Source organism: Neopelma chrysocephalum, unplaced genomic scaffold, assembly GCF_003984885.1.
Source record: "Neopelma chrysocephalum unplaced genomic scaffold, ASM398488v2 Primary Assembly neopelma1_60, whole genome shotgun sequence".
Taxonomy (NCBI): Eukaryota; Metazoa; Chordata; class Aves; order Passeriformes; family Pipridae; genus Neopelma; species Neopelma chrysocephalum.
In genome coordinates, this window is record NW_020897715.1 from 9,294,845 (window position 1) to 9,322,216 (window position 27,372).

Sequence of the window (27,372 nt, forward strand, 5' to 3'; positions counted from 1 at the left end):
TATTGTCAGCACACTCATGGGCATAATGTCATGCAGTCTGATTGCAAACACAATTGAGATTCTCATAATTTTCTAGGCTTGTTACCAATATCACTGCCACTTACCTACACAACATCTAGCAAATCTAAAAATATATAATAACTGGAATAGAAGCTGGATACCACTGGAGTGTTGCCTTAATATTACTTTTTAATGGAATCGTATTTCACAGACAAGAAAGGCAACCCCAAAGAAAAAGTGCAAATAAATCATCACTTTCAGTTGAAAACTGGGTTTTGGATGCCACTCAGGACTGAACTGTTGGGCCAATTCCTGTGCAGAAGAGTTAGAGAACATACAAAAAAGAAAATGCTTGATATTCCTAGGACAACAATGCCTGAAATCAGCGCACTGGTGACTGAGTTCATCTGGAAAGGAGGTCCATTTGGATGAGCTGCAATGAGAAGAAAAATGCTGAGGTAAGATCCGGTTACAATCTCTCAGAAGTGCCAAATACTTCTGTCTTCCTGTTAGACTACTCTATATACAGTATAATTGCAGTGGAGGAACTAAAACCGTAGCTCAGAATGAGCATCTGTCTACTTGGATAAAGCTTATCTAAGTATATTTTGGAAAGAGTTATTAGTTCTTTAAATATCAGTCATGCTGGGGGATAAAGACATATACCTTCTAAGGCATAATCCCTCATGTGCTAGTGACCAAACTTGACCTGTGCTACTTAAGGCAAGACTATCAATGTCCAAGAACTATCAAGGCAGAGGTATAAGGATTTGTGGCCTAATCAAGTTAATGAAAGGATTTCTTCCACACTGTCATTAACTACATGTCATTTCAAAGTGTATATAAATTCTTAGCAGGTATATCTCACACCAGATATCAGACCTGCTCTAAGTTTGTCTGCACACCTTCACAGAGGGTTTCTTAATGTGTTTCTCAATTCTCAGGTAGAAGAGGTAACATATTTACTACTTATTGCAGTTCAACAGTCTGTTCACGGACCAGTTCTGAGATACCAAACCACACACATCCAGCCTGTATTGTCTTTTCCAGCATTTTAGTAGTAAGTAGTAGCCAAAGTACCAACGTGTGTTTGCCATCGCCAGTGCTGGAGAGTGAGGTGAAATGACAACAAAGCCTCTGTGTGAGAAACCAGACTGCTCCTCCCAGAAGCAGCCACCTGCCTTCAACAGTGATCTCTCCCTCCTCACCAAAGCTGAAAAAAAATCAGCACTGTTGATCAGGTTTCCCTCCTCTTCTCAACACTGTGCTGCCTTCTGTCTGCTACAGTAGTAATCTCACCTCACTCTACCTCTATGCTCTCCTCTGGGACAGCAACAGGCAAAAGAAAGGCTGTTGCTCTGGGACAGAGAGGGTTGCTGCTTTCATTGCATGGGAAGGACAGGTAGCAGCCATTAACACAGCAAACTGTGTGCAGCAAATAAAGAATCTGCTTTTTATTATTTTAATTATATCTGTGAGTAGGAACACACCAGGGAGAAATTAACTACAGGGAGAACCTTTTTTCCGTGATAGGCAAGAAAGGTAGCTGTCTTTGTATGTTCTAAGTTGAGAAAAGAAAGGAACAAATAATATTAGAGTTCAGAGGACAGGATAGGTTCCTTGTTCCACTCAGTCCTTTTATGAAGGAGTATGAGGTGGAATGGCCCAACGTACCACCTGGTTACCCTGACTGTCCTTTCTTAGTCATTAGCTACTCCTTGTTACCATCTGAGAACAGTAACAGACAGGCTGAAACAAGTCCTCCAAGTGCCCAAAGAAGAAGCACCCTAAAACTTAGAGAGCTAATCTCCCTTGCAGCCTATTTGCTTCACTGCCCTAGCCGTGAATTTCTATCCAAGCTTCTCCATAGGTTCTTTGTGTGGTTAAAAGCCAGGAGAACAGGAACTGCAACTCTGATTTTCTAGCTTAGAGCTGTGAACTGAGCTGGACTGCACTATAATAACCATTTTCCTGCTCTACTCCTGTGTGGTATAAGCAAATTTTACTGCTAAAGTCTGATTTTGCATCTGGTAGTTATAGTGGTCCCTCACCCTCATATGACATAGCAGCAGATCTTCATTTCAATTTCATCACAGGATTAGAAGTTTCTATGTTGATGGAGCTGGACACACAAATTAAACTGAGAATTCCAGACTTATCAATTGTTTTCTTTTCAGTATGTTGGTATTGACTCATTTAAATGACACACACACACAAAAAAAAACCCAAAAAAGCCAGAAAGAAGGAAAAAAAAAAGCCATTGCATAGATATCAATCAAAATCATTCATCTCCTCAGTTCTGTTTCACTCATAAACCCTCTTATGTTTCTTGGAGTTCTGATTAACTTACCAAGCTCTGAATTGTTGGTTGGTGTCTCATCTATATAAAAAAAAAGGCATGTGTTATATTTTTAAAATACCTCTGCCTATCTCCTCCCCCCTTGCAACACAACAGACAATAGTCCTCATTTCATTTTAAGAGTACATCAGCTCTGTTTGTCCTATCGACTAGGAGCTTTAAGCATCTCTGTTAGAATACAGACAATAACAATAATTACAAGACTTTGCTTCATTTTTAATGTCAGCACACCAATATGAAGCTACTTAATATTCTGTGGAAAAACAAACCAACACCACCTTAATGCAGGAATCTCTTAATTGAAAACGTGGAAAGTCTATTCTGTCCCTCAATAAAAAAACAGCTATAACACAATATTATACGCAAGTCTCTTCACTGTTAATCATATTATAAAATATATAGGAAAAAAATTACCTGGTGTTGTGCAAGGAAAAATATATCAGTGACCATAAATTATTACAAAAATGCCCTTTCCCCATGCTCATTTTTCTCTTGACAGTTATACAGGGGCATTATATCCAGGGAAACATTTGTATTTCGTCTCCAGTTTTTATTTACTTGCCATTGTCCCTTTCAGAATTACATTTCTTGTCAATATTTTTGGGGGGGTTTGCACAACTTGTAAGCACAGCTCACATATACATTTGTTTTGAGCAGCTGTCTCCTAAATTTAACTGAGACATCCATCAAAAGCTACATAATTTCAACTTCACAAGTAGGTACCTGCTTTGCTTCCATATAGAGACTAAAACATTTTCTTCCATGCATGCCTTCTGTAATGACTTATTTTAGATTAACAAAAAACAATAACATTTCTCTGAAAAGAAAAAAATGTTAGAAATATGAGTTCAGAGCTACACAGGAGGAGGACCATTACTCATTTGCAGTGGCACTATTCAGTTCCTACAAAGGCAGCTTCATAAACAGCTCTGTTGCCAGAACAACTGGTGACTGGAGTAATGGGGAGACCTGGCTCACTTGAGAGGCCTCTGAGGGTGCCAACATGCACAGGGTCCAGCCCCAGGACAGATGCAGCACCATCCTAAAGGAGGGAAGTGAGGGGCTGCACATCCCTGCAACTGCAGTCCTAATACTGGCAAATGTACTGTGGTGAGTTGGGTGCAGCAGGTTTGATGGGCTCTGTATCATTGCTAAAGCTGGGCCAGAGTTGGTTTTGAAAATAGTGCAGCATCACACCAGAGTAAGCCAGCACTTCACCCTGACATTCCTCATCCAAACCCAGATAGTTTTGTTCAAGTTCTCTCATGATCTTCCCTCTTCTATCTTGTTAACTACAGTTAAAAAAACCATGAGCCTCATGTTTTTTATGTGCTTATTTTCCCAATAAGAAGAGACAGCAAAACTAATTCCCTTTCTGCTCCAGAAGGAAGAGTGAGGTGTGACTCAGACTGAGGGACTTGTCCAATGCCACTTCTGAAATTCATGGCTGAGTTCTAAACTGAATCCCATTTTCTTCTGGAGTACTTAACAAACTATCCTTCTGTCACAGCAGCAGAAAGATGTTCCAGAAGCATACTATGAAGATGGATAAATATTTCTAATCTAAAAAGTTTTACCCACATATCTCAAGCAGAAGACACCTAAAAAATTGTTTTCCTTTTTCAGCCTTATTGATGTTTTCATTTAAACAACCTCAACAGTTGTCATGAAATTATAAAATTGTTTATCATTTCTGCGGGACCACAAAACACCCATGGACAGATCACTTTGCTTGAAGCAATGCAACATTTAAAGGAAAATGATAAATATCTCTTTTTTTAATTGTAAAAATAGCATTCACAGCATTTGAATCATAAGCTATATTACCTAATATGGGTTGCTCATATAACAAGCTGCATCTAGTTTTCATTCCTTGCCTAAGGCAGCAATACTCTAACATGCATGTTTGTCTGAGTAGATCTGTCATTCATTTCCCATAAGTACTCATGTATGCAACTTTGAAGTTAGTTCTCACTTTTTCTTGACTTATCAGATAGTAGCAACTCAATTGAGACCATGTATAATGCAAAAAAATTACTCATTCTCATTGCAGAAATTTTGCTCATAACAGTGTATTTTTTCTAAAAATGGTCTCTTGTTAGATGGTTCCCCATTCTGGAGGGTCAGTTGTCTCTCTGTATATGTGGGTACAATCACTTTGCATGAAAAGAAGGATTTTATTCCCAAGGGTTTAAATTATTTTTCCTAGATCAGATTCAGTCCTACTCTCATCTTCCTAAATCCACGACTGCTGAAATCAGTTGCTTAACTGCAACTACTTCTAAATAGTAGTAATTTCTAAAACTTTTTCAAATATTTATTTTACTATTTAGTCAACAGCAGCCACAAATTCTGCTCAGAAACTGCAGGTTACAGTTAGAGCATTTAGAGCTGCTTTTTTTCTTTTAAAAACGTTGGCAATAAAAATGGAAATCATGGAATTTCCGCCTCAAATTAAAGCAGTGCCCCCTCTGTTTAAAATTTCCAATGTGTTTGTCCTATTTCTTTCTTATAGATGAAGGTTAGGCATAGCATGTATTAATTTTAGGCAACACTTAGATAAAAACCCAGAGGGAAGCTGGAAGATACAGTGAATAGAAAGTGACAGTGAATATTCATTAGCCGTCCAAATTAAATTGCAACACTGAACACAGTACCTTAAATTCCATTATCTACAGTGAAATCTGACCAAAAAAAAAAGTCAACCCACTGAGTTTGAACTTATTACAATGGCCTTATATGTATAACAGTATCCTACAGTGATTTTACTGGAGGAAGCACGTGAGAGCCATACAAATATTAGCTCAAAATTTCTACTAAAGACCCAACAGAAGGGGAAAAATACTCAGCAAATTCATGGAAAATTCATCCTTTCTCTGAGTCACCACAAATTTATATTAAATTGCTATTTCCCCCAGTTTCTGAAATTCCTGCAGTCCATAGAAAAAGATTGTTCATTCCTACCACTCCTTGTAATGATGGGGCCAGCAGAGATTACAGCATTGCCAGATGTGCTCTGAGGGCTCCAAGTTGTCCTCCCACCAGCATCTCTCTTTTCTCTGTTACTGCAAATCTGAGTGGTCAATCAAAACAGTCACAGATTCAGAGTGGAATAGAATTATGGTCCTTTTGTGCTTTCTGCTTTAATGTAAACTCTTTGATAAGTAATACTACAACTTTATTTCTTAATATGCTTTATGTTATTTTGCAATAGAAACAGCTGCAATATTCCCTAGAAGTGTATCTTATAAATGCCTGGCTTCCCATTGTATTTTGCCTCACTTTGTTTACAAAACTACATCACCGTTGTGCAAAAGATCCATCTTATAGTATATTAAATTTTCAGTAGTTAATTTCCCAAAGCTATGTTTACAGACAGTTTTCCCCAACAAATCTGTTTTGCTTGACAATCCCTACTCTAGCAAGCTTCTCAAGTGAGAATTTCCACATTTGGAGTTCTGAATAGCAAAGACTCACACTAAAACAATCCCCTGCACTCTCACCTGGAATCCACCTTTAACATCTGTAACTTATCATCTACCTTAAGCATCTTGGCTACTCAAGCATGCTTCAACTAAGAGCATTTCTTTAATGTGAAAGAACTTCAAAAACCTCAGAACATAAATTGAATACAAAATGAATTATGCAAAAGTGTAACATAAAAATATAAAATAACATACAAAATTTCAGGAGTATACTGAACAGGTAGCACTTCAAAATTCTAAATGAGAAGTCATTCAATAGGAAATGCTGCATTCTGAAGATATCACAGAACATTCTGTGTTTATATATTTATTTAAATGTCTCAATTTCCAAAATGTGTTTGTTGTTCCTGACACTCATAAAATCAGATAATTTTGAATTGACATAACTTCATGAACTTCAATGAAACAGTAGTTTCAAAACTATAATGGAGGTGATAATAAACTATATGAAGCATAGGATTTCATCACTATGATGTTCTCGTAGTTCATCATCACTATGATGAACTCATACAAATTTTCCCTGTCAGTATAACAGCACTTCCTACACCTTTAAGTTTTCTGTAAATTCTATTCTAAGGCATTTCTATTCATCCACTGTGATTATGAATACCTTGCTGCTATTCTAAGAATATCAGCTCTAAATCTATCTGGGAGTTGTTACTTTTAAAAATTAAGGACCACAATGTGAAAAGGCCGTTACTCATGTGTTCTACAACCTACGCTTTGCAGGTCTAGTATTATTTTATTTCCAGATGAGAATATTTATTTCCATATTCTTCATTAGTTGTTTCACATTCCTTCAGACACAAGAAACATTCTTAATTCAGTCTCCTGCAAGTCACCCTCATTCTGTGCCATCCAAACTTTCATGGCATTTGCATGCAGAACAACTCCAGTGCCTATTTTATATCCAAATAATTAACAACAACTTCTGTCCACTAAAACTTACTGGCACAAGAAAGGGACAGTCATCTGCTCTGCACAACTTCGTCACGCAGTGAAGGAAGACCGTTGACATCTTCTGGTTCTTGTGTTTCACAAAGCGAAACACCTCAAAGGAAAACCGGCCCATTTGACTCTTGCCATTTTCAATTATCGTTGTCTGTGGGTCCTTGTCACAGCTGTTTTTTGTAGAGAAGAGTAAAACCAGGATGTGGAACTCTATTAGTATTTTGAAGCTCTTAGATGAGAATAACTCAAGCAGCAAGTTCAATGCTTTAGTTCCTTGGAAAAGAACACAGTGCAACATGGGCAGACACAATCTGCCTGTTAGGCTGCACAGTCCTGTGCTGAAACAGATTCCTACAAAAGCACCACACTTTGTTTTGCAACACCACAGCTATAACCAAGGTACCATTAAATTCCAGTGCCCAAAGAAACTTGAGACCTGAAGCAAAAAGCAATCAGGTATGCTAACCAGTATAGACAGGTAACTCCAAATGAAGACAGTATCTCTCCAATAACTGTCACGGATAAAATTTTATCTGAGATACTGCCAAGATTTTTTTCGAAGTTCCAATTCAAATAAATGTTATTACTTGAAGTAGAAGCAGGAGAATCTATTTATATTTAATCATTTGCTTAACTACCTTCCTGGTCTGGAGTCTATGGTGTTTTATATCACTGTCATTCACCACATTTACCTTTGGTGAAATAAAGGCCAGTTTAGCCATTCACTTTGAGTGTTTGTGTTATCCCTAGTAGACCTATTTTGGATATATGGTTTTATATCTCCATAATTCTTATGACTTTGCATTTGCTTCTATGTTTATGTTCATACACAAGATTAGGTTCTGACAAGTTATCTATAAGCCTATCCCTTGGTCCTCCCTGGTAATAATGCTTAAACTTTCCAGGCAGTTTAGGGCACCACTACTGGAGAGATTTGTAATTTTTTTTCTAAGGAAGGACAACAAAATACTGGGTTTACACAGGACCTACCTTAAAAAAAGATCATATCGAAGATCATCGTTAGGATTACCAGATGGAGTGGTGTAACAGTAGTCCATCAAAACATTCCACCTGCACAGGGGGTAACGTGATAGATGAGGTGAATCAGCAAGAGAAGAGTAGGGGTGGAGAGTGAGTAAGGTAAGTAAAAGACAGACAGGAAAGCACATAAACTGATAACGTAGGCTGTTACATAGACCCTGAATTATTGTATTTAACAGGTCACATACAAGTCATTATTCTGTTTCTTCACACTGCTTAAAAAATTAAACAGCACAGCACATCAGCAGAATTGTATAAATCATATCATTTGGTTTTATGCAAGTCAACCACCATACCAACACACTTGGTACGCCTCCTCTCATAAGCTATGGCCACATAAGACTAGAATTGAAAACCAACCCACTTTTGAAAGCTCTGGATTTTCTCACTTGGTCAAAAAGACGTCTTTCCTTAAATACAATCAATATAGGATTTAAAGTATAATACAGGAAAACTTTCATAATGAGAACCTCAGCAAAATATGCATTCACCATCAAGAACCTGATACCCTCCTGAGGAAGAGCAGTGATTATTGAACACCAACCATTATTTTGACACACAAAAAAGTTATGAGGAAAGATAGATGCTTCTAAATTAGAAAAATTTGCAACACTAAGAGCTGAATAGCAAGGAAGACAAGATATAATATTCTTTATGGTACCTTCCATCAAGGTTGGTTGCTCTTACAGCTGCATATATTTTGGTTTTCAAAGGTAAACCTGTACTTGGAATAAGGAGCTGCTGGCTGTATGTTGAATCCTGAAAAACAAACATTGCCTCACTGTAACAGAAATTCCACTGTAACAATCCACCTGCATCCACAGATTGAACTCTCATCTGATTTTTCTGACCTTTCTATGTAGGATGATCATTTACTTTGTCCTCTGTAAAGGAAGAAGCAAAAAGCAGTGCCAGAGCATTTGCCTACAAGTTTGTCTATGAAGATGAAAAACACTTGACAGGCCTCTTTCTATGCAACTATTTGGGAGAATTTATGATTTAATGAAGTGGTTGGATTAGTGATTAAAAAAAAGGTAGCATTCATTGACACTCCAGTAAGTCTCCCAGGGCCTACAGGCAAATGTAGCAGCTACTGTGGTTTCCTGAAGGAGGAGCTTAACTGGGTGGTCACAGTGTACCCTTTCCCAGGAAATGTCGTTAAGGCTATGTGAACTAGTGGAGATAGCAATGCCACCCGGTTTTATATATCTTAAGCTATAGTCCAGGAGAACAGACATTTTGTTATGCAAAATATAGTTTCTGTGGAAGTTGGCTTATTGAAGACTACAAGTAACAAATACTTTCATTTAAATTCTAGTATTTCGAAAGAACTGTTTCAAAAAAGCTGTATTCAACATAAAAGTTGAGAATTCCCCATATACTACTACATAGATATAGCTGTTTTATTAGTTTCTTGTTGAAAAGTCTGAACCATTAATGTCACTTTAGCAACAAAGCCATGAAACAGATCTGTGTGACAGGTGTTAAATCAGCATATCAAAATGCACTTACTGGTAATATCACCTACGTCAAATAGGTTGCTAATGCCAATAGCACAGGCACTCAGCATACTGAGACCTCTTGTGAGGGGTCAAAACACTCAATGTCCATGAAAAAATTTGTTAAAGAGAATTTTGATCAGGTTCAGTGTGGCAAGCAAGACCATGGCAAGCAGCAGTTTACAGCAACAAGAAGGTTTAAGTACAAAGCTCAAGTGATTCTTTTCAAAGGTAACAATGCCAAAATTCACAGCATGCCCAATATCCAAACTCTGCAGCATTGGAGGCTATGGGAGGTACACATGCAAAGAAAGAGCAGCTCAGATATGCACAGAGCAAGTCCTTGGAGATCCACTCAAGTGAAGTCAGATAGGTTTGCCTTCTTTCAAATTAATTTTACATTTCTATAACACATAGCTCTGCCACATTTTGCAACTGAATAAAGAGTGCAAGACCCTCACTATTACATTACATAGTTGTTCTTTTATTCTTAAAGAGTATTTTTTACTCATTTAGACAGATATTTGCGAGAAGGCATAAAAGCATATAGCCACTTAGGGTCCGTGAGAGCCCATTAAACACTTTGTTGTTAAACTCTGAGTCTATCATAAGGGCTCCTCTTGTCTTTCCTAACAATGACATGTACTAACATTACAAAGTAAATGTAAACAATGCCTTGTGAGGGAAGATAGAGTTGAGCTGAGAAGATTAACAGTAAATCTTAAGAAATAACACTACAGCTAAAGTTTGAAAATATGCCTCCTTGCAGCCAAGAGATGCCTCAGTACACAACCCCTCACAATACCAAGAGTGGACACAAGTCTTGAGGCCCCTCCCAAAAGCAGGGCTTCTAACAGCGACCAAGTGAACCCACAAGACGTTAAGTGTCCAAAGAACTGGGCAAAATGCAGGCAATGCACAAGCTGTCCATCTATTTATACAGCCCTAGGATGTGAAGCAGAAGGGCATATCCACCATTTGAATCTGCCAGCCTTAGCAGTATTATTCATGACAGTGCTACACACGGGGGTGAGTAATATGACTGAAATCAGAAAGGTAAGACACCTCTGTTTATGATCAACTCGAAAGCTTACTGGAGTAGGGAGGATAAAAGCACATCTTGGCATGTTGTATTTGAAGAAAAACTGCTCAGTATGAGTACTACTAACATTTATTCCTCACTGTTTTCTGAATTGGGCCCTAAAGGTAGCAAATACATTGTGGTCAACGCTTGACCTGACTGAGAAATTTGCCTACCCTCACTCTGGCCCATCTTTTTGATCACAGGTTTATTTAAAAATGAGAGAAGTACAATCTTCATTTTAACAGATTATAGGTTGTTATTTGGAGCTCTGCACTTTCAAACAAACATAATTTTTTTAAAGCATGCCGTTGAAAAATGTCCTGTTGCAATATTTATAGCTCATTATGTTCAAAGCATAAAGCATTGACTTTTAAATCAGTTGCATGAATTATAACTCAGCAGCATGATGGTATGAATAATAATGCAAAAAAAAATCAGATTCATAATTTACAAAAACGATGCTTGATAGATTGAAAAATTGATATTTAAATCAGGTATTTAAAATGTATGAGTAGAAATTTTAATCAACACAAAAATACAATTTCATTGATTAATATTAAGTAGAGGTCTGTGGATTTTTTATGTTTTATGGTCACCAACCATTTTTACATGGTAAAAGCTTTTACAGTAAATGCATATTCAAGTTAAATTATCTAAAACACAAGTAAGAAGTGCTGGACGAAAACTGTTATAATTAATAAACCTTAAAATCTTTAAAGTCCACACCATAAGGCAACATATGCAGTGGGCTATAGATTTGGAACAAATTCAACATCCCTCACTACAATTACAGATGATCAAAACACTCTGATGAGGCTTGAACATAAAAACACCCCAGCCAAAGCGCTACAGTTTATTGCTAAGGGAATAGGTTTGGAATAATTTTACAGAATACTACAAAGTACTCTCTGTTTAAGTGCAATGTACCTATGCACATACACACAAAAAAATAATACATTCAAACACAAGCATGCACTTCAGAGTATGATTGTTATTACTAGGACAATTGAGTGGTGACATGGTGCTACGCCCTGAAAACCAGAGCTGTAAATCGATGAGCTGTATAAATACTGGACAAAGAGACTAAGTGACCTGAAAGATGAACCATATAAACACAAGACAGCAGATACATGCAAACAAAAAGGAAAAGGAAATTCAGAAATGAAAGACACCTGCAAGAAAGGTCTGCTTCATGGGAAGAGTGAGAAGAAAACAGCAAATAATGAAGAGGAGTCTATACTTTGGTCTGCTAATCCAACTTTTACCCACTTAGTGCAGAGATTAATTTAGTTCAAGTCATACTACTGTGCTTTATACTCACATTGTAAAGCAACAAATTCAAAGTGCTGATAAATGTACCATTGTTCTCTCTTACAGAAATAGCAGCTGATGACCTACAAGAGAACCAGAAACCAAAAATCATCATGAAGAAAGATACCTTATTTTTGTGTTTGCATACTTCAGTGGGTTTTATCATTAAAAAAACTCAATGAGTCATATCACAAGGAGTTAATTTATGCATTTGGGTTATAAACTTCAGAAATAGGAATTTAGAGCGGAAATACTGACAGTCTTAACTATGCAGAAAATAATGGATGCTACTGGAAACACGAATCAGAAAAATAATTAGCAGAGAGGCAAAGTAACAAAAAATAACCCACTTTTCATAATGTACAAGGTTTACTCATGCATATATTTTCTCTTGCATTCTATATTTACATGCCTGCAAACTATTTCATGAAGAACTTCCTTTTTTTTTTCTTTGCTGCTACCATTTTTCATCAGAAAATTTGAATTTTAATGGAAGTTTTACGTTATCTAAGGGCCTCTTAATAACCACAGCTCTTCATAAACCATGTTTTCTCATATAATGATGCTACAGAATTTTCTTTTTCTTTGTATCACTTCTTCTTTTGGTGCTTTTTCCTTCCCTTTACTCTTGCATACCTAAAAATACCTATGTTGACAACACTGCTATGGCATGCACGCGTACGTGCTTACACAAACATGGTAATGAAACACATAGAAATTAAAAAGCACACTTACGAAGCAAGCTGGGTATTGTTAACCAAGTACTCCAGTGGGTAGCTACAGCTAAATTTGTACAGAAGTCCAGGCAAATAGCTGATAATTGTTGGTGGGTCTGGCGTATCAATATAGCCTGAAACATTACCTATCTGTATCACTGAGGTATTTCCATAAGCATTGATACCTCGAGCTGAGGATACCTATTGAGGGAGACAGCAGATTACTATTATCTGAAAGTTAACCATGGAACAAAAAATACTCAAGGACAGCAATGCTTTAGCTCATAATTTAGGCAGAAATATCTTCAATAAATCCTTCAAAACTTAATTTGATTTAATAACATGTTCCCTGTGTTCAACTTTTCACCTCCCTAAAATCACGCGTGTACAGTTCACAAGCTATACCCCTGTTCTTAACACAGACTTGAGCAACATTTGAAAAAAATTATGAATCCTGGAAGAGTATTTTTTGGTAGGTACTTTTTTCTGACCACTTCCCAATGAATTCACATGACTTACTGGGAAGAACTGAAGGAACTTTGCTATTATTGTTAAAAAATATTACCTTAAAAAGAGCTTACATATACAATAGTAAGGCAAATACACAAGCAATTTCATTCACAGAAACAATATTCCCTCACTGTTGAGCTTTGGTTTTGACATATCAAAAACAACTTACTTTATAAATAGATACAAAACAAATAGCTGAACTTTGTGGTTTTGTTTACATTATACATTTCTAAATTACAAACTGTAACCTGTCAGAAATTGCAGAGCTTAAAAGTAACACAAGCTTAATGCCAATGCAACCTAAATTCAATCCATGGACATATGCTATTTTTGCTCAGGCTCAGAGAATGTGCAGAGCCAGCAATAACATGCAGCTGTCAGGAAAACTGAAGGACACTTTCCTTCTGGTAGCAGCCTGACCCCACTGTAGCTACTGATCTGAATAAGGGGGTGGTTTGCTGTCTCAGTAGGCACATAATTCAGTAAAGCAAATTAACATGGCACTGGACTTCCACTGTAGCATTTCTTTGGTATAACTGTATTAGCAAAACAGATGTTTTCAACAACTTTAGAATATGTAGTTTCTTAAAAAGGTATTTCATTATGGAAGAATTATCCTGAGGTGCACATGAGTTGTAACACTTGGCAGTAAGTAGCACAGGACATTTTTGATTTCTTCGTCTACAGAAAATACACCTAAAAGACAGAAGCAGCCATGCACTTCACCAGTGGCTTACCTAATAATTTGCTAAATGGCACAAAAATATCAAAAATCAAATTTTCTAAGATCTGTATCTTGCCTAAAAATTATAGGCTAGATCACTGAGGTAGTATAGCCAACTACAGCTCTGTTTAGCTTCCTCATCACCCCACCCCCATAAAATAAAAAGTCGAGTCTGCTGTATTACAGACAGACCTGGGTTTTACTCGAGTTCTGCCTGAGCTGTTGTCTGTCCTTTACTTTTATTGAAAATTAGTTTGAAGTTCTTTGCTGTGAAACACTGCCAAGAAATGTACAGGATTGTACTACTCCAGTGTAGGAAACATGATAAGAGATGTTCCCTGTTCTTTTATCCTCTTTGTTTGGGGCACAGTATGCCTAAACAGAGAGGACGGGGGGAATTTTTGGTTATATTTTTTACAGCTGCTGCTTTGTCTTTGTATCCTGTGCAACCTTGTGGGGAACTTCATGGGGAGCTCCAATTACTTGGATTTACCAGACTAAGGTTTTTTTTGTTTTGTTTTGTTTTTTTAAACATCAAGCTCTTATGATTATAGTTAAATAGCAAGTTCAGGGAGTTTACTATGTGACCAACTAGACAAGAACAGGAAGAAGTTGCTTCCTAGAAAATTATTCTAGTGCAAGTCATGGAGGTGTTACAGGTTTTCAGTGAAAATGGGAAAAGAGAATCTTGAACTTGATAAAATGTTCTTTTGTTGAAATTTTAAAAGAAAACTCAGCCTAAGGCAAAGGGGTCACAGAGCATATCAAATATTTCAGCCCATTTTTGGCACAATTAGCAACAAAACAGGGGGCTTGTTATAAAAACTGACAGGCATCAAGTGCAAGTATGAATGCCAGATAGAATAAAAGTCTTAAAAATAATACATTTCTACACTTGTTTTTCTAAGTTATTCACAGGTATTTTTATACAAATTTGTCACTGCTTGTTCAGTGTGATACACACAAACTGTACAACTCTATTTCTGTAAAATCTAGGCATGTTCAGCAAGACTTTTAAAAATGCCTTGGAAAAATATCATTTTTCCACCCAAAAAAAAAAAATTAAAATTATACTTTCTAATCAGTGAATAAATATGTGTCCCACCACATTTTCTTATTAGTAATCAAGATTCTAAATTACCAACTTTCTCCACTTTTCTTTGATGTATGCAATATATTGCTAACTGGATAACACAAAGTATCTATAAAAGATACAAATGCTGTCAAAGACATTCACTGGATCCTATGCATAAATAGCCATGCTACAATTTGTCTTGGACTCTATCTTACCACTAAAGTGTTTCCACAAGATTCCAAAGTACTCAGATTGATGATGAAAATGACCACCGCTGGAAAGGTGTTGTTATTGATGAAACCCCTGCAGTGGGCATCCCCATGTTTCCCATTCAGTGCCAGATCTGTCTCAGAATAACCAGAGAAAAGAACTGTGCAAAAATTTATCTTCATAGTAATTGTCTGTACTCCACAGAAAACATTGATATCTCGTTCAGCTGCAAGAAAAATACAGAGAAAGACATTGTAAGAATATTTCAACTAATCACACATAACTATTGTAGCAGTTAATCTAGTGTTGTAATTTCCAATCAAATAAACTTTTAGACCTCAGTCACAGCAAAATATTAGAATATAAAGGTCAGAATTGTATTATTCTAGAGAACAGATTTCACTCTACAACTTAACTAAAGAAAAAACCCAAAAATTAAATAGCAATATAGTCTATCGTGCAACAAAACCATTATTCTAAAATTCCCCCGCAAATCATTTAGTAGCACGTTAATAAACTGAAGCACTGCAATAGAGTAGAAAACAGCAAGTGGTTACATATTTGGAGTCTGATTAAACAGCTCCCTTCTGGAAAAGAAATTTCCAGTGATTTTGAGAAATTTGGGAGGTCAAGCTGCCTTCCAGCCCACCCTGGCATGAAGTTGGCTACATTTGTCTAGGGTTGTCTGGAGTCCACTTTGTATGAGATCACAATCTCAGGCCATGCAGACTTTGAAGTACAATCAACAGCTTATCAGAGCAATTTATTACAAACTTTGTCAATTTGAGATTTTTATTATTGTTGGGTTTCGTCTTTTTTTTTTTTTTAAGAACCATCAACTTTAGCTTTGATGAAAAATCAGTTGGCTCTTGAAAGACGATGATCAATACTACAAAGTATCTTGCAATCTTTCATTCTGTACATAATGACAACACAAAAGCAGCAATTGTTCAAATTGATCAATTTTTGAGCAGCAAAAAAAAAGTCTTGTATGAATTCAACTTTTTATTCAAAAGTTCTGAAGATTGTTATGTATTGAAAGGAAAAACATCATGTTAGGATACAGGCAAGAGTTTGGTTAGCTTTAGAGCTATAACATGGCTTCTCTGCAAGGTCTTCTTCACCCATAGATGACTGGGATGCTGTTCTGGTGTTTTCCTCTAGTGCTTTACAAAAAGACATACTACACTGTGTTAAACACAGACATTATTCCTTTATATAACAACTAATTTATTACATCTGCCTGAAGATTAAGTGCTATTAAAAATTGCAGAACAACTTCAGTCAATGCTATACCATTAAGACTGTTGGAATGAATTGTTTCACTGCATTTTCACAACAGAGAGGAAATGAAATCTCCATTACAATGAACTAGTTCTTCCCCCATGGTACAGAAGCACAAACAGTTTAATCTAGACAGCTTTAATGGTGGCTTTAAAGCCAAAAGAATCAAGTGCAGGAAATAACTGGGTGTAAATTTGGACAGACAGGTACTGGAGGCAAGAAGGAAGTCAAAGTGATTTGGCATGAAATACTCCTGGTTTGTACATGATCATGATCCCACTAATATAACATACAAAGATCAAGAAGCAGCATGCCTTGTTTTCCACTACACGAGGACCATAATGATCCATTTAATGAGTATACTAAGGTAGAGGGACCAGTACAAAAAGGCAAATGGCAAAGTGCGCAGTTATGCTTACTTGGACCAAATACACAAGCAGTCAGGTTGTTACAAATTGCAGCATTTAACATAAAGTAGCTCAGTTAATTTTATAACTCACTTCAAGCCTTTTGAAAAAGCAAGATATTAACTCCACCAATTAAGTTACCATTACCACTTGCAAAATTATCATTTGACACTATGGGAAATGAGACCATACAGTACAAACACAACTTGTGTGATACAGGGGGATAAACAACCTTTTCACACTGAACCTTTTCTGCCATCTACTTCACAAGGAAGCATAGCTGCCAAATTAGTCCATTCTGGAATGGAAATAAATGGAAATAATTTCCATTCTGGAAATAAAACATTTTTTGTTCAGATATTAATCTGAAACCAGGCACAAACAGATCTAATGTCTCTTTAGATGCTAAACACCTAGCTCATTTCTTGTCAATTTGGAAAGGTAAATATTATTCCTAAATATGTTAAAACAAGCCTACTAAAAAAAAAAAAAGTATTTGCATTCCTGCACTAAAATCTTCTGTTTTTCTGAGTAAGAGAGGATAGATGGTTTGAAGGTTATGTCACCCATCTGATGAAGCCTTAAATACAATGACCTCTGTGTCACAGAGTTTCCATACAAGCAAACCACTTGATTTCTTTCTGACTCAAATCACCCAAGCTACCTATAGTCAACAGTACTCATGGGTGTGTCACAAGCAAAACAGAGTAAAGTTCAGGAGGTACATAGATACTACATAGACCACCTTGAGTTAAGGACAGACACATGGTGATGAGAGAAATGCTGGGAGCTCCAATGCCTGCTTCTGCTCTGGTACCCTTCCACACATTGCCAAGACTCACCCCAGAGCAGGCAGCAAGAAACTTCAGAGGACAGGAGTTTGCCGCAGAACACTATTGATAAAACTCATTCCAGCAGAGGAGTCATGCAAAGACACTTATAGTTCAAAACCAACTTCTCTGCATTTGCTTCCTGTTTGATCAAATCACTGCTTTGATATTGAATTAAAATGCATAGTGCATGTGAAAAAGCTGCAACATTCCTTAGTTTCTGCTAAGTTCTCAATACGTACTTACAACAAGAGCCCCCTGAAACAAAATTGCATTTCCCAGCTAAAGACAGACTGCTATGGCTCCATCTCCCAAAAGCCTTCTAAAAGCTATGCTTTACTGCAATGCAGAAATAGTCTTTTTCTCAAGGTAAACTCTCTGAAGGATGTGTTCTTTAGAACACATCTAGCTTTTGGCATAAGAAGTCACTGAATTTTCAATCTGCCAAATACAGGGATATTTTTAATTCATTCCTGCTGACTATTGCTTACCTACACTCTAAAACAAACCTGCAAATGCACAAACAGAAGTCCTGCCTGATTGTCATCCTATTTATGCAGCAGCACTCCTATGCAAGAAGTCACCAAAGCAATGTATGAAAAAGAACAAACAAATGAAAAATGGATGAGCTCCATGGTTCCTTCAGGAAGGCTTAATTTCTACTCTTTGCTGAAAACAACTTCTGTTCTTAACAACATTCAAAACCCAATGGCTTCTCCTGTATCTGCACACCATTCTTGCCCCATGGCTGGAATTCCTGTTCAAGGCGATGAAGATTCCTTGTGAGGAACAAATAAGGAACAGGAAGAAAGTCTATTCATAACCAGATTCTGTGGATAATATCTCAACCTGAGGAGATACCTGTTCCAAAACATTTTCCTTTTTGATCTCTCTCTCACTTTCCCCCTACATTTGGACTCCGAAGGCCCTGAGGCAGCTGCCTCAAAGCCACAGTCTGAGCCAAGATATGGGGAAGCAAGCACAGGAAGAGTGAGGCCCTTTTTCCTGCAGAGATTCTCTCACCCATCTTCTGGGGTTCTTAAACTCAGAAATATGAGTTCCAGCAGCCTCTCAGCTCCACTAGCTCCAGCCCATTACATAGCAGGCCCTTCTGTATATTGAATATAATACCTTCTAAATTTGGGAATAAATGGGTTTTCTGGTTTTTACTCCCATCTCAAATGCATCACTAATAAACAGAATTATTTTTCTTTCCTAGCTCTCAAAATCAGCACTAAGACTGTTGATTAAAGTCCAACCTTTGAATCTTTACTGCCCTAGATGACAAACAAGAAAAAGTAGGACTCTGCTGAGTTCCTGTGGGCAGTGAGGAGTCATTAGCATTTACTCTAAAAAAAAAGTCTATTTACTTGTAACCTAAACAGATTTTCTCCCAAGTCACTGAGATTTGGCAGACATGGCATCTGATATGACCCTTTTTTATGAGGCAGAACTACAAGAGGCCCCTAAATATCCACAATAAGAGATGAATTCAAGTCACAGATATTGCATTGCAAATAAATGTTGGCATAAGGCTGGTGCAAAAAATGACCAGAGAAAAATTTTAAAAAATGGAAAGAGGAATCTAAACGTACCTCCAGCTGTTGCAATCCTCTCAAGAAGCCAGAAATAATAACAAAAAACCCCCCACAATTACACAAAATAACTTAAAAGGTAGATCTGAGACAGGTGGGCATAATTCACCCACACATCTAAGACAAGCCTAGAAAACTTGTTGCTAAGAAGGGAAATATATAACTAGCTTGTGAAATACTCAGTTAAACAATGATTTTCTCAGGAATGGAGACAATATATTTGATCTTCTTTGCATGTCTCATTTCTCTGTTCTTCATATTCATATCAATTAAGTGGAAAAAGGTTAAACCCACTGCTGGTCTTTATGTCAACAAAGCATCTAGCAGTGTGGTGGTAACAAAGGAAAACAAACACACTTTCTGCTTTCTGATGACTGAAGTTTAATAAAAGAGTTGACCCTTCCTGAAAAAAAAAAACCACCAAAAAAACCGACACCATCAAAACTATTATTATTCAGAAAGCAGCAACACAAAAGGTATTACAGCATAATACTATACTGAGAGTTCATTACTAAACTATTCAATTCAATTGCTATTTCAGAAAAACAAGATGTGATAGAGACAGTATTCCAGTATTCACAGCCATTTTATTACTATTATTATTCTACCCAAAATACAACTTGAAGCAGGAAGGATAAGCAATGTAATAGACCAAAAGGATGATTTAGCTGAATAAACCCTGATACACGTCACTAAGGCTGACATTTCATTTCTATTTCTCATTGTATTAACAGCTCTGAACACTCAATATCCAAAAAATTACTTAATTTCCATTTACTTAGAGGCAAGAGCATACATCATACATAGACATATCCCACTGCTTCACCTGTCCCTAACCAAGCACTTAATGTTGAAGTGAGGCACTAAATTTTGCCCACTGTGTAATTAGAAGAAAGTAAAGTGCAATATTAGAGAAGTTCATTCTCACCGAGATAGTCAACACTCACTTAACGTGAAGTCCTACCCCCAGGCTTCAGGAAGATTTAAAGCTCTGTATTTAAAAATAAGCACTGCTTTGAACCAAGACAATAAAGACACCATTAGAAAAAAGTCTATTAAACACTTACCAGGAAACCTGCTATGGAGGTTAGCATCACAGTTGTATCCATTGAACTGAGCAGTCACTGAAAGCACTTTAATCGTCAGCAGGAGCAGTAACCATACCTGTTCCATTGCAAAACCTAGCAAAACATTAAGTGGTTATTACACACATCTGTTCAGTGCATTAAAGATGCTTACTGCAGACATTTAACCACTCAGGAGGTGATGGTCTCCAGCAAAGGAACTGGGGAAAAAGCTCACAAACTTATGGGAACGAGGTCACAGACAGCAGGGCCCATTTCTCTACTTCTGAGTTATATGTAATTTCTATTAACTTCTACAACTTTTAATCATAACCTGTCGCAAAAAGAAGACACTCAAGGATGACATAAAAGAAAAGGAAAAAATAATCTCTAAAATGTATTGACAAATGAGAATTGATTAAATATTTAAATTCCAACAGCTTTTTTGACATTTCTGTGTAAAAATTACCTAAGAAAGACATCTTGGCTAAAATAAAACTATTGTTCTAAGTCCTTGAAAACCATACAGATAAATGGTTTGCTGAGCAATTCTCAGGCTCAAGGTCCTAGAATAAAAATCAGTTCATATCTATTTGCCAAACATTTGTTCTTTGAAGCACACGTAATTATATTGAGCTTACATAATGAGCTGGTACAGACACTTGCACCTACTTGAATTGTATCTGGAAATCAGATCAGGAGATCAGAATACTTGAATTTCTAGTGTTTTGAGTAATTATTCCTTCTGGGAGGATACCTCCAATACCCGAAGTATTTAGCAGAACAAAAAAATATTTCTGACACATGCTGTTATTGAAAATATTGAGATTTTTGTCCATGAATCCAAGTGCATTGACTTTTATTATTATTATTATTTTATAAAGTTTTGTCATTCTAGAGAATACATCTGATCTGCTTGCATAGACCCCACGTGTGGCAATGCTCTCCATTTGCCTAGACAGGAACTGAGCCATTCTAAGAGTTAGGTTTGCTATCTCTAAGACTGTAGATACAGATACGTTAATCATCACCTTTCTCCAAGTGCATAAAGAACATCTGCAAACTCCAGAGATGAAGTATCCCTAAATGCATCTGCATCTGGCATGGCAAGGGGCTGTCATGCACTGCTGAGAAGAGCTGGCAACTGCACATGGAGAGAACATTTGAGACAAATCCTTACTCTTAACTGACTCTTTCATGGCTACACAGCAGTCTGAGCTAAAGTCTGCTCAATAACAGAAAGGCTTTCACTAGTTTTCAAACCATGTTTACAGAGTACACAAACCTACAATTTAATGCTTTGCGTTGAAAGAAAGATCCTTAGAGGACACTCCCAAAGTGATTTGTCAGTGAACAGATCGACTACAACTGAGCCAAATTCTTCTAAAAATCAAAGGTATGTACAAATGTACAGATACTGATTCCTGTGTAAGTCTGCTTGGAAGTACATGGAATAAAAGTTCAGAATTGAAAACACCATCTTCCAGCTAAGCATGCATAAGTCAGGTATGACTTTTGCTGTCTATCCCATCCAAAAGCAGTTTTCCCACCAAGTTCTGCACAACTTCCTTAAAGTGTGACTTACAGCAAGAATCCAACCTCCTTTTAGTTTCAGGTGGATACAAAACTCTAAGCAAAAGCACTTTTTGACTCTGTACTCTTTTTCCATTAGACTCCTGTGGAGGTTGACAGCACTTGAAGCTAATGCTGATGAAGAACTGTGAAACCATAAGAAAGAAAATAAAATTTCTAACTGGGTTGTTATGAAACCTATGTATTTTCATGATCTTCTCACCCCCTCCATTTCTCTCAGATGGAAAAGCAAGATAGTGGTTTTATGTTTGTTTACTATGAAAATTCATATTTTATTTTGAAAGAAACATTTTATACTTCAGAAAATTGGCATTTCTCCAGTGTCCTGGAGCCTTTCCTCAGCTTGAACAGTGGTTACATCAATAAAGTGGCTATTACTGTTCTTTGTACATGGTCTGCTTTCTTATGTCCATTACAATGGTATATATTAAGGGCAATTTACCAAGATCTAAATCTGACTTCAATTTTCTAACATCCACAGTGGGTTTTTTGCTAGCAAAAAAAAAGCTGTTTGAAAAGAATTTAATGAAAGATGCCACTGACAAAGCTGTATCTATTATTTTAGATGAAAAGCAGAACTTAACAATAAATTCTAAAATTTTAATTATTAAACATAACTTATGCTGCTGCATTTTGGAGAAAGAAGAGATGATTGCTAAGGAATAAATCTGAATTAAGACATTAAGTATTTATAGCATTATTTCTCTAGCTGTATTCCGAACAATTCAGATTTCAACACAACCAATAATGTCCTACTTGCTTTCTGACTATTGACTTATCTGTAAATGGATGAACATGCAGATCCACATCACCAGCTGAGCTGAATCCTGCTGATTTTGGTTAAATAAGTTCGGAGCAGGCATTATTTTTCATTTCTCAAGAGAACTGCAGGGCTAGAAAGCACCCTGAAAAGCCAACATCACCTGTCTACCCACCCCAGCAAGAATCAAAGCAGCCATTCCTGCTTTTCCAGCCTGCTCTTAAAGGCCTCTGGCAAGTTATTTCTCAACAGAAATTTGTAAACTTCAGTCTCCCAAATGTATAAGGCATCCTAACCAAAAGATTTGTACCATATTCATGCTGCTGAACATTTCATCCAATGAAAGAAGCATAAAAGTTTTATCAAAATAATAACAGGAACATCATAACCTTATTGCCTGCTTATGAGCATGAAATTTAAATTCCATTTACAGAAAAAGTAAAGATAATATGCAAGTCCTAGGAATGGGGTGATTTATAATCCAGGAGTCAAATTCATGCGGAAGATATTTGCCCTTTTTTCTTCAACTTGGTATGTAATTCTTTAAGCCTTTTTCAAGGAATACTGCTCTTGGTGCTTTCCAAAAACAGGCTTCTTTGATCCAGTAGCAAACATCCTTGGCTGTTAAGAAGACTTCCATGATTGCAAAGATGCCAACACATACAGCAAGGGAAATGTGACCATCTCTATCTAAACTCTCAACTGGCAAACCCATATCAGGTTTCACTGATGTGCCAAGAATCAGGTTCTGTGCTGCATATCATTGAAGAGTACAGAGAGGTCAGAGTTGCAACATGCAGTCCTCAATTTAGTTATCACTTCACAAAGCCCTCATCCCTGCTTTGATCAACTTCACCATGTCAGAAAACCTGCACAGAATTTCCAAGTAAAGATGTTTATGATTTAAAAAAGACAGGTTTTAGCAGTCAATTTGGGAATTTAATTCCACAGAGATGCCGTAGTTTGACCTATCTAAATTTCCCCTTCTTTCCTCTCTCATGACCTTATATTCATTTCTCTTTTTTCCCATCCTCTCTAAAAAGCTCTTCTAAAATTTTCCATTGTCAACAGCATTCACTGATTCAGCCCTACACTTTTATCGAAATTCATTTGTGAGCCAGTTCTGACTTCTGAGTATATTACTTATTTCAAATATTTATCATGTACTTTATGACAAACTTCCTGTAATCCTCTGCTTATTCCTGATTTCTCATTCACAGGGTGTGGCAGTTCTGCAGGATAATATGGTGATCTTTGTGCCTTCTGACTGGATAAGTCTTCCATAAAACCGGTTAATAGTAATAAAAAAACTTCTCAAAGAAAATTGTACATGTGATAAGCACATAATAAAGCTGGTGGAACATTTATAAGTGTTTTTATACATATCTGGTAACTGCCTAAATATTGTCTAATGATACACATTAGGTGTCTACAAGTAATGGAATAGAAGCATTACTTCTGCTTATAAAAATAATTTCAAATTATCATTACGTAGTTCAACAAGTACTTCTCAGTCATCTCACGACAAAATAGTTCCTTATCTTTTTGGTTTACATTCATCTTGCTGCCACACTTGCTTTTGCATGTGCACTCAAGTTGTGAATAGTTGTGAAGTGCATTAACTGAACCGCTGTCAAGTGTTCCAGAACCACTTTGCCCTAAACACATACTAGACCATTTGCCATTGCTTAAAAGTGATCCAGCAGAAAAAAAACAAAAGAATACCTCTCTACCTCAAGTTCTTCAGTGGAACTTTCTCTTTTAACTTGTACATTCCATTGCAATGAATTATCCAGATCATTTTCCCTATTGCCTCCCACATTATCTCCTTGGATCTTCCGATGCAGATAAAACAGGACTTGGATCTTTACAGTAACTGTTTTGAAGACTACCAAAAAGTGATAATTGCCTTTTTTCAAAAGGCTTGTTACAGGAAAAAAAAGGGCATCTGAGATTTAAGACACATTTAAGACACATTTCAAATATAACATTTCCTTCTGCTTGAAACACAGCATATCTTTTCTTGCAGATTTCTGTGATTTCAGGCTCCATAGTGCCATCTCATTCATTTCTGACACCTAGCAAAACCTGAAACGCTGAAAAAATAAATATGCGTAGACATGCACACACACATATATATATGAGAAATATATACACACAGAGGCACACATATGTATCTTAAAGTTCAGCTGTTTCCCAAACAGAAGAGTAAAGCTGATGATGGAGCCAGACCTGTGAGCAGACTGTATGTTCCCAAAATTACAGTATTTGAGGGCTTACAGCACAGAAATACAACAAATGTAATAATTTGACATATATGAGGAAATAATAAAACTAAGAACATCAGAAATCAATGTGCCTCAGAATGTACAAAGAGATGTGATTTTTTTCCCCCCACAAAATAAGAAACTAGTTTTAAATAGGTAAATAATTTCTCTCTTATAGCTATTCAGAACACAAAGAGCAGTTGCAGAGTACACAAGAAAGACCATGCATTACATGTACACAGGTAGTCAGACATTGAGTTGCCTTCAGCATTAAATATTTGGCCCTAGAATGACCTGTGCTTATTTGCTAGTCATATATTTCCCCTCAATTTTTGATATTTAAAAACAAGAATCCTGGATTAGTTTCATGCTATACCAGATTTGTAATTAAATGTTGGGTCAAAGCTTGGGGCTTCTCCATAATCAAAATTCTACCAGAACCAAACAGTAGCTTTACCTGAAAAATTCTAAATGGTAGCTGAAGTCTCAAAATCTAAGTCTCAAATGCTTGTGAATCAAGAAGGTACCCACAGCGTCAAAGGAAAATGAGACTGGGGAATAAATTTTGCAGTTTTCAAAAAACAATATACAAACCTTTTGCTTTGGTTCTAAGGTTTAAAAAATTCTAGTTTAAGTTAAAAGAATTCTGGTTTATTTTCCAGTCTTTTTAGAATAATCTCTGTCACAGAATAAAAAAGCCAGAGGGTCTGAGAAAGCTGTTAATTTTCCACAAAAGGAAGCCATACCAAAATCATTAGACTTTTATCTGAAAGACTTCAAACTTTGCCCAGCATGCTGCATGGGAAACTGATATTCAAGACCATAAAAAATTTATATGGAAGCAATCCATAGTGTGCTTATGAATTGAAATAAAACAATAACTCTAAACTCTGCTGAAAACTTAGATCTTCTTCCAAAAGACACAGCTCAGTATTTTTTGTGAATCTTATAACTGGTAGTGAGAAATAAATGTGTATGTTGAGTTAATAGTAGAAGCCTTACAGCCATGCAGTGCTCTTGAATCTATAGAATCAGGTGTGTTTAGAAAGATGTGCACTAGGTCTGTCTAGAGCTTCATCTCATACCCTCAGATAGGCAAAACTCCAGCTGAGACTGTTTTTTCACCTACCTAATGACTAGGGAAATTTAATTGGTGTACCATACTGCCAATAAGCTGTTAAAAAAAATTACATTTTAAAGCTTAAAAATATTCATTAGAAAATTTTACACATTGTACCTTAGTATACGTCTGTCTTAATTTTTACAACAAACCCTTGGATGCACTGAGGTTTTATTAATCTAGTCTGAAAAGAAACTAAGTTAACTGCATATTTATAATGTAAGAAGAGAAAGAGTGATCAAGTGGAGAATAAGATTATATGAAATATTTCTAATAAATTTATACAAAGCAGCTAATATCTTCTTTCAAGGAGACAGACTATTGGGGAAATAAAGTTATTAAAGTATAAATAAATCTAAACAACCCTTTGTTGAACAAGCCAGAGATCTTGACTTACTAGATTTAACTCATTCACTTCAGACTGTTGAGGTTACGGAGTAGACTCTTTACCTGCTATTCTGTGCTAAATATCAGTTATTCTTAGCTTTTCCTACATCCACTAGTGAAATACTAACATTCTTCCGATATGCTGCTTTTCCCCTACACTGTTCCATGTTATTTTTACCACAGCTATGCTTAGTGATGGAATAGTTGAATTTTACTTTAAATATTGCCTGAATATTTGCTTTGCAATCCCACAAAGGTGACTTCAATAGTGTATTTATATCTCTCTTCCAGATATTTATTTTAATGATTTAAGGAAATGCTAGTATTTTCCAAATCATGCCAATCGTATCATGCAATAAAGGTACTGAAATATGTACCTGATAGATAAGCTAAAAATTTTAACTCTGTTTGAAATTATGCTTCTAACTCCATGTTCCACAGATACCTCAATAAAGTGTGAAAACACAAATTAGCTTTAAGTTCCACATATAAAAATGCACAGAAGGACACCTCCTGAACCTCCCAGAAAAGAGAGTGATCTCTATTCTGTTCTTCCAACCTGCATCAATTAAACACCGTTTCCCACAGGACATTCATGCAGATACGAAGCGCAGTAAGTTGTCAGTGAAAGCAGATCTGAGAGGAAAACAGGTCTGAAGGAAGTGATTTATGGTCAAAGCTTCAGACTTGAATTAAAGAACTTTGAACAAATTATCCTCTCACTTTCACACTCTTCATACTGTCTACTGCATCAGAAAAACTCTGACATCAGCAAGGGACCTGAGAAAAAAGAAAGGAAATTCTGCATAAGATTTAGAGACTATTATAGTGAGCAGTCTGAGAAAAATCATTGTAGCCTAAATGTGGATGTCCTTGACAAAGTAAGGCCTCCTTTTCATCATTAACATCCACATATTTTGATTTTTGTTCTCTGTATTTCTTCAATCTCGTGGTTTAGCTGTTAAATTCTTTAGTACAACTTCAATGGATTCAACTGAAATGCCAAAAATATAAACCAACTGAAAACATTGATAGATTCTCCATTGAGGTCACTGCATTTCTGACTCACATCATAAAACTAACATAAAAATCTTTTTGGA

The 27,372-nt window shown here is 36.4% G+C and overlaps 1 protein-coding gene across 2 annotated transcripts; it reads right to left on the reverse strand.

Moving 5' to 3' along the window:
- Window positions 1-26,890, reverse strand: ZPLD1 (zona pellucida like domain containing 1). Of its 2 annotated transcripts, none has more exons than XM_027681474.1 (11): window positions 26,832-26,890; window positions 20,149-20,262; window positions 14,971-15,191; window positions 12,466-12,647; window positions 11,741-11,813; window positions 8,498-8,595; window positions 7,786-7,866; window positions 6,794-6,965; window positions 5,324-5,432; window positions 2,351-2,380; window positions 1-433 (listed from the first exon to the last, which is right to left on the reverse strand). In XM_027681474.1, the coding sequence occupies exons 1-11, from the start codon at window positions 26,863-26,865 to the stop codon at window positions 258-260; spliced, it is 1,290 nt and encodes a 429-aa protein (XP_027537275.1). In that variant the 5' UTR covers window positions 26,866-26,890; the 3' UTR covers window positions 1-257. The 2 variants fall into 2 exon arrangements, with proteins under 2 accessions (XP_027537275.1, XP_027537277.1); XM_027681476.1 differs by lacking the exon at window positions 26,832-26,890 and adding an exon at window positions 21,731-21,818.
- Between the last annotated feature and the right edge of the window lie 482 nt (window positions 26,891-27,372).

Bases quoted from the DNA above. Each gene is read 5' to 3' on its own strand.
- ZPLD1 (XM_027681474.1), bottom strand. From the start codon at position 26,865: ATGTCCTGTGGGAAACGGTGTTTAATTGATGCAG. The intron at 15,192-20,148 runs GTAAGTGTTTAA...TTTTTCTTGCAG, and splicing joins CCTCCATAGCAGGTTTCCTG to CTGAACGAGATATCAATGTT. The intron at 8,596-11,740 runs GTGAGTATAAAG...TTTGTTTTTCAG, and splicing joins TGAATTTGTTGCTTTACAAT to GATTCAACATACAGCCAGCA.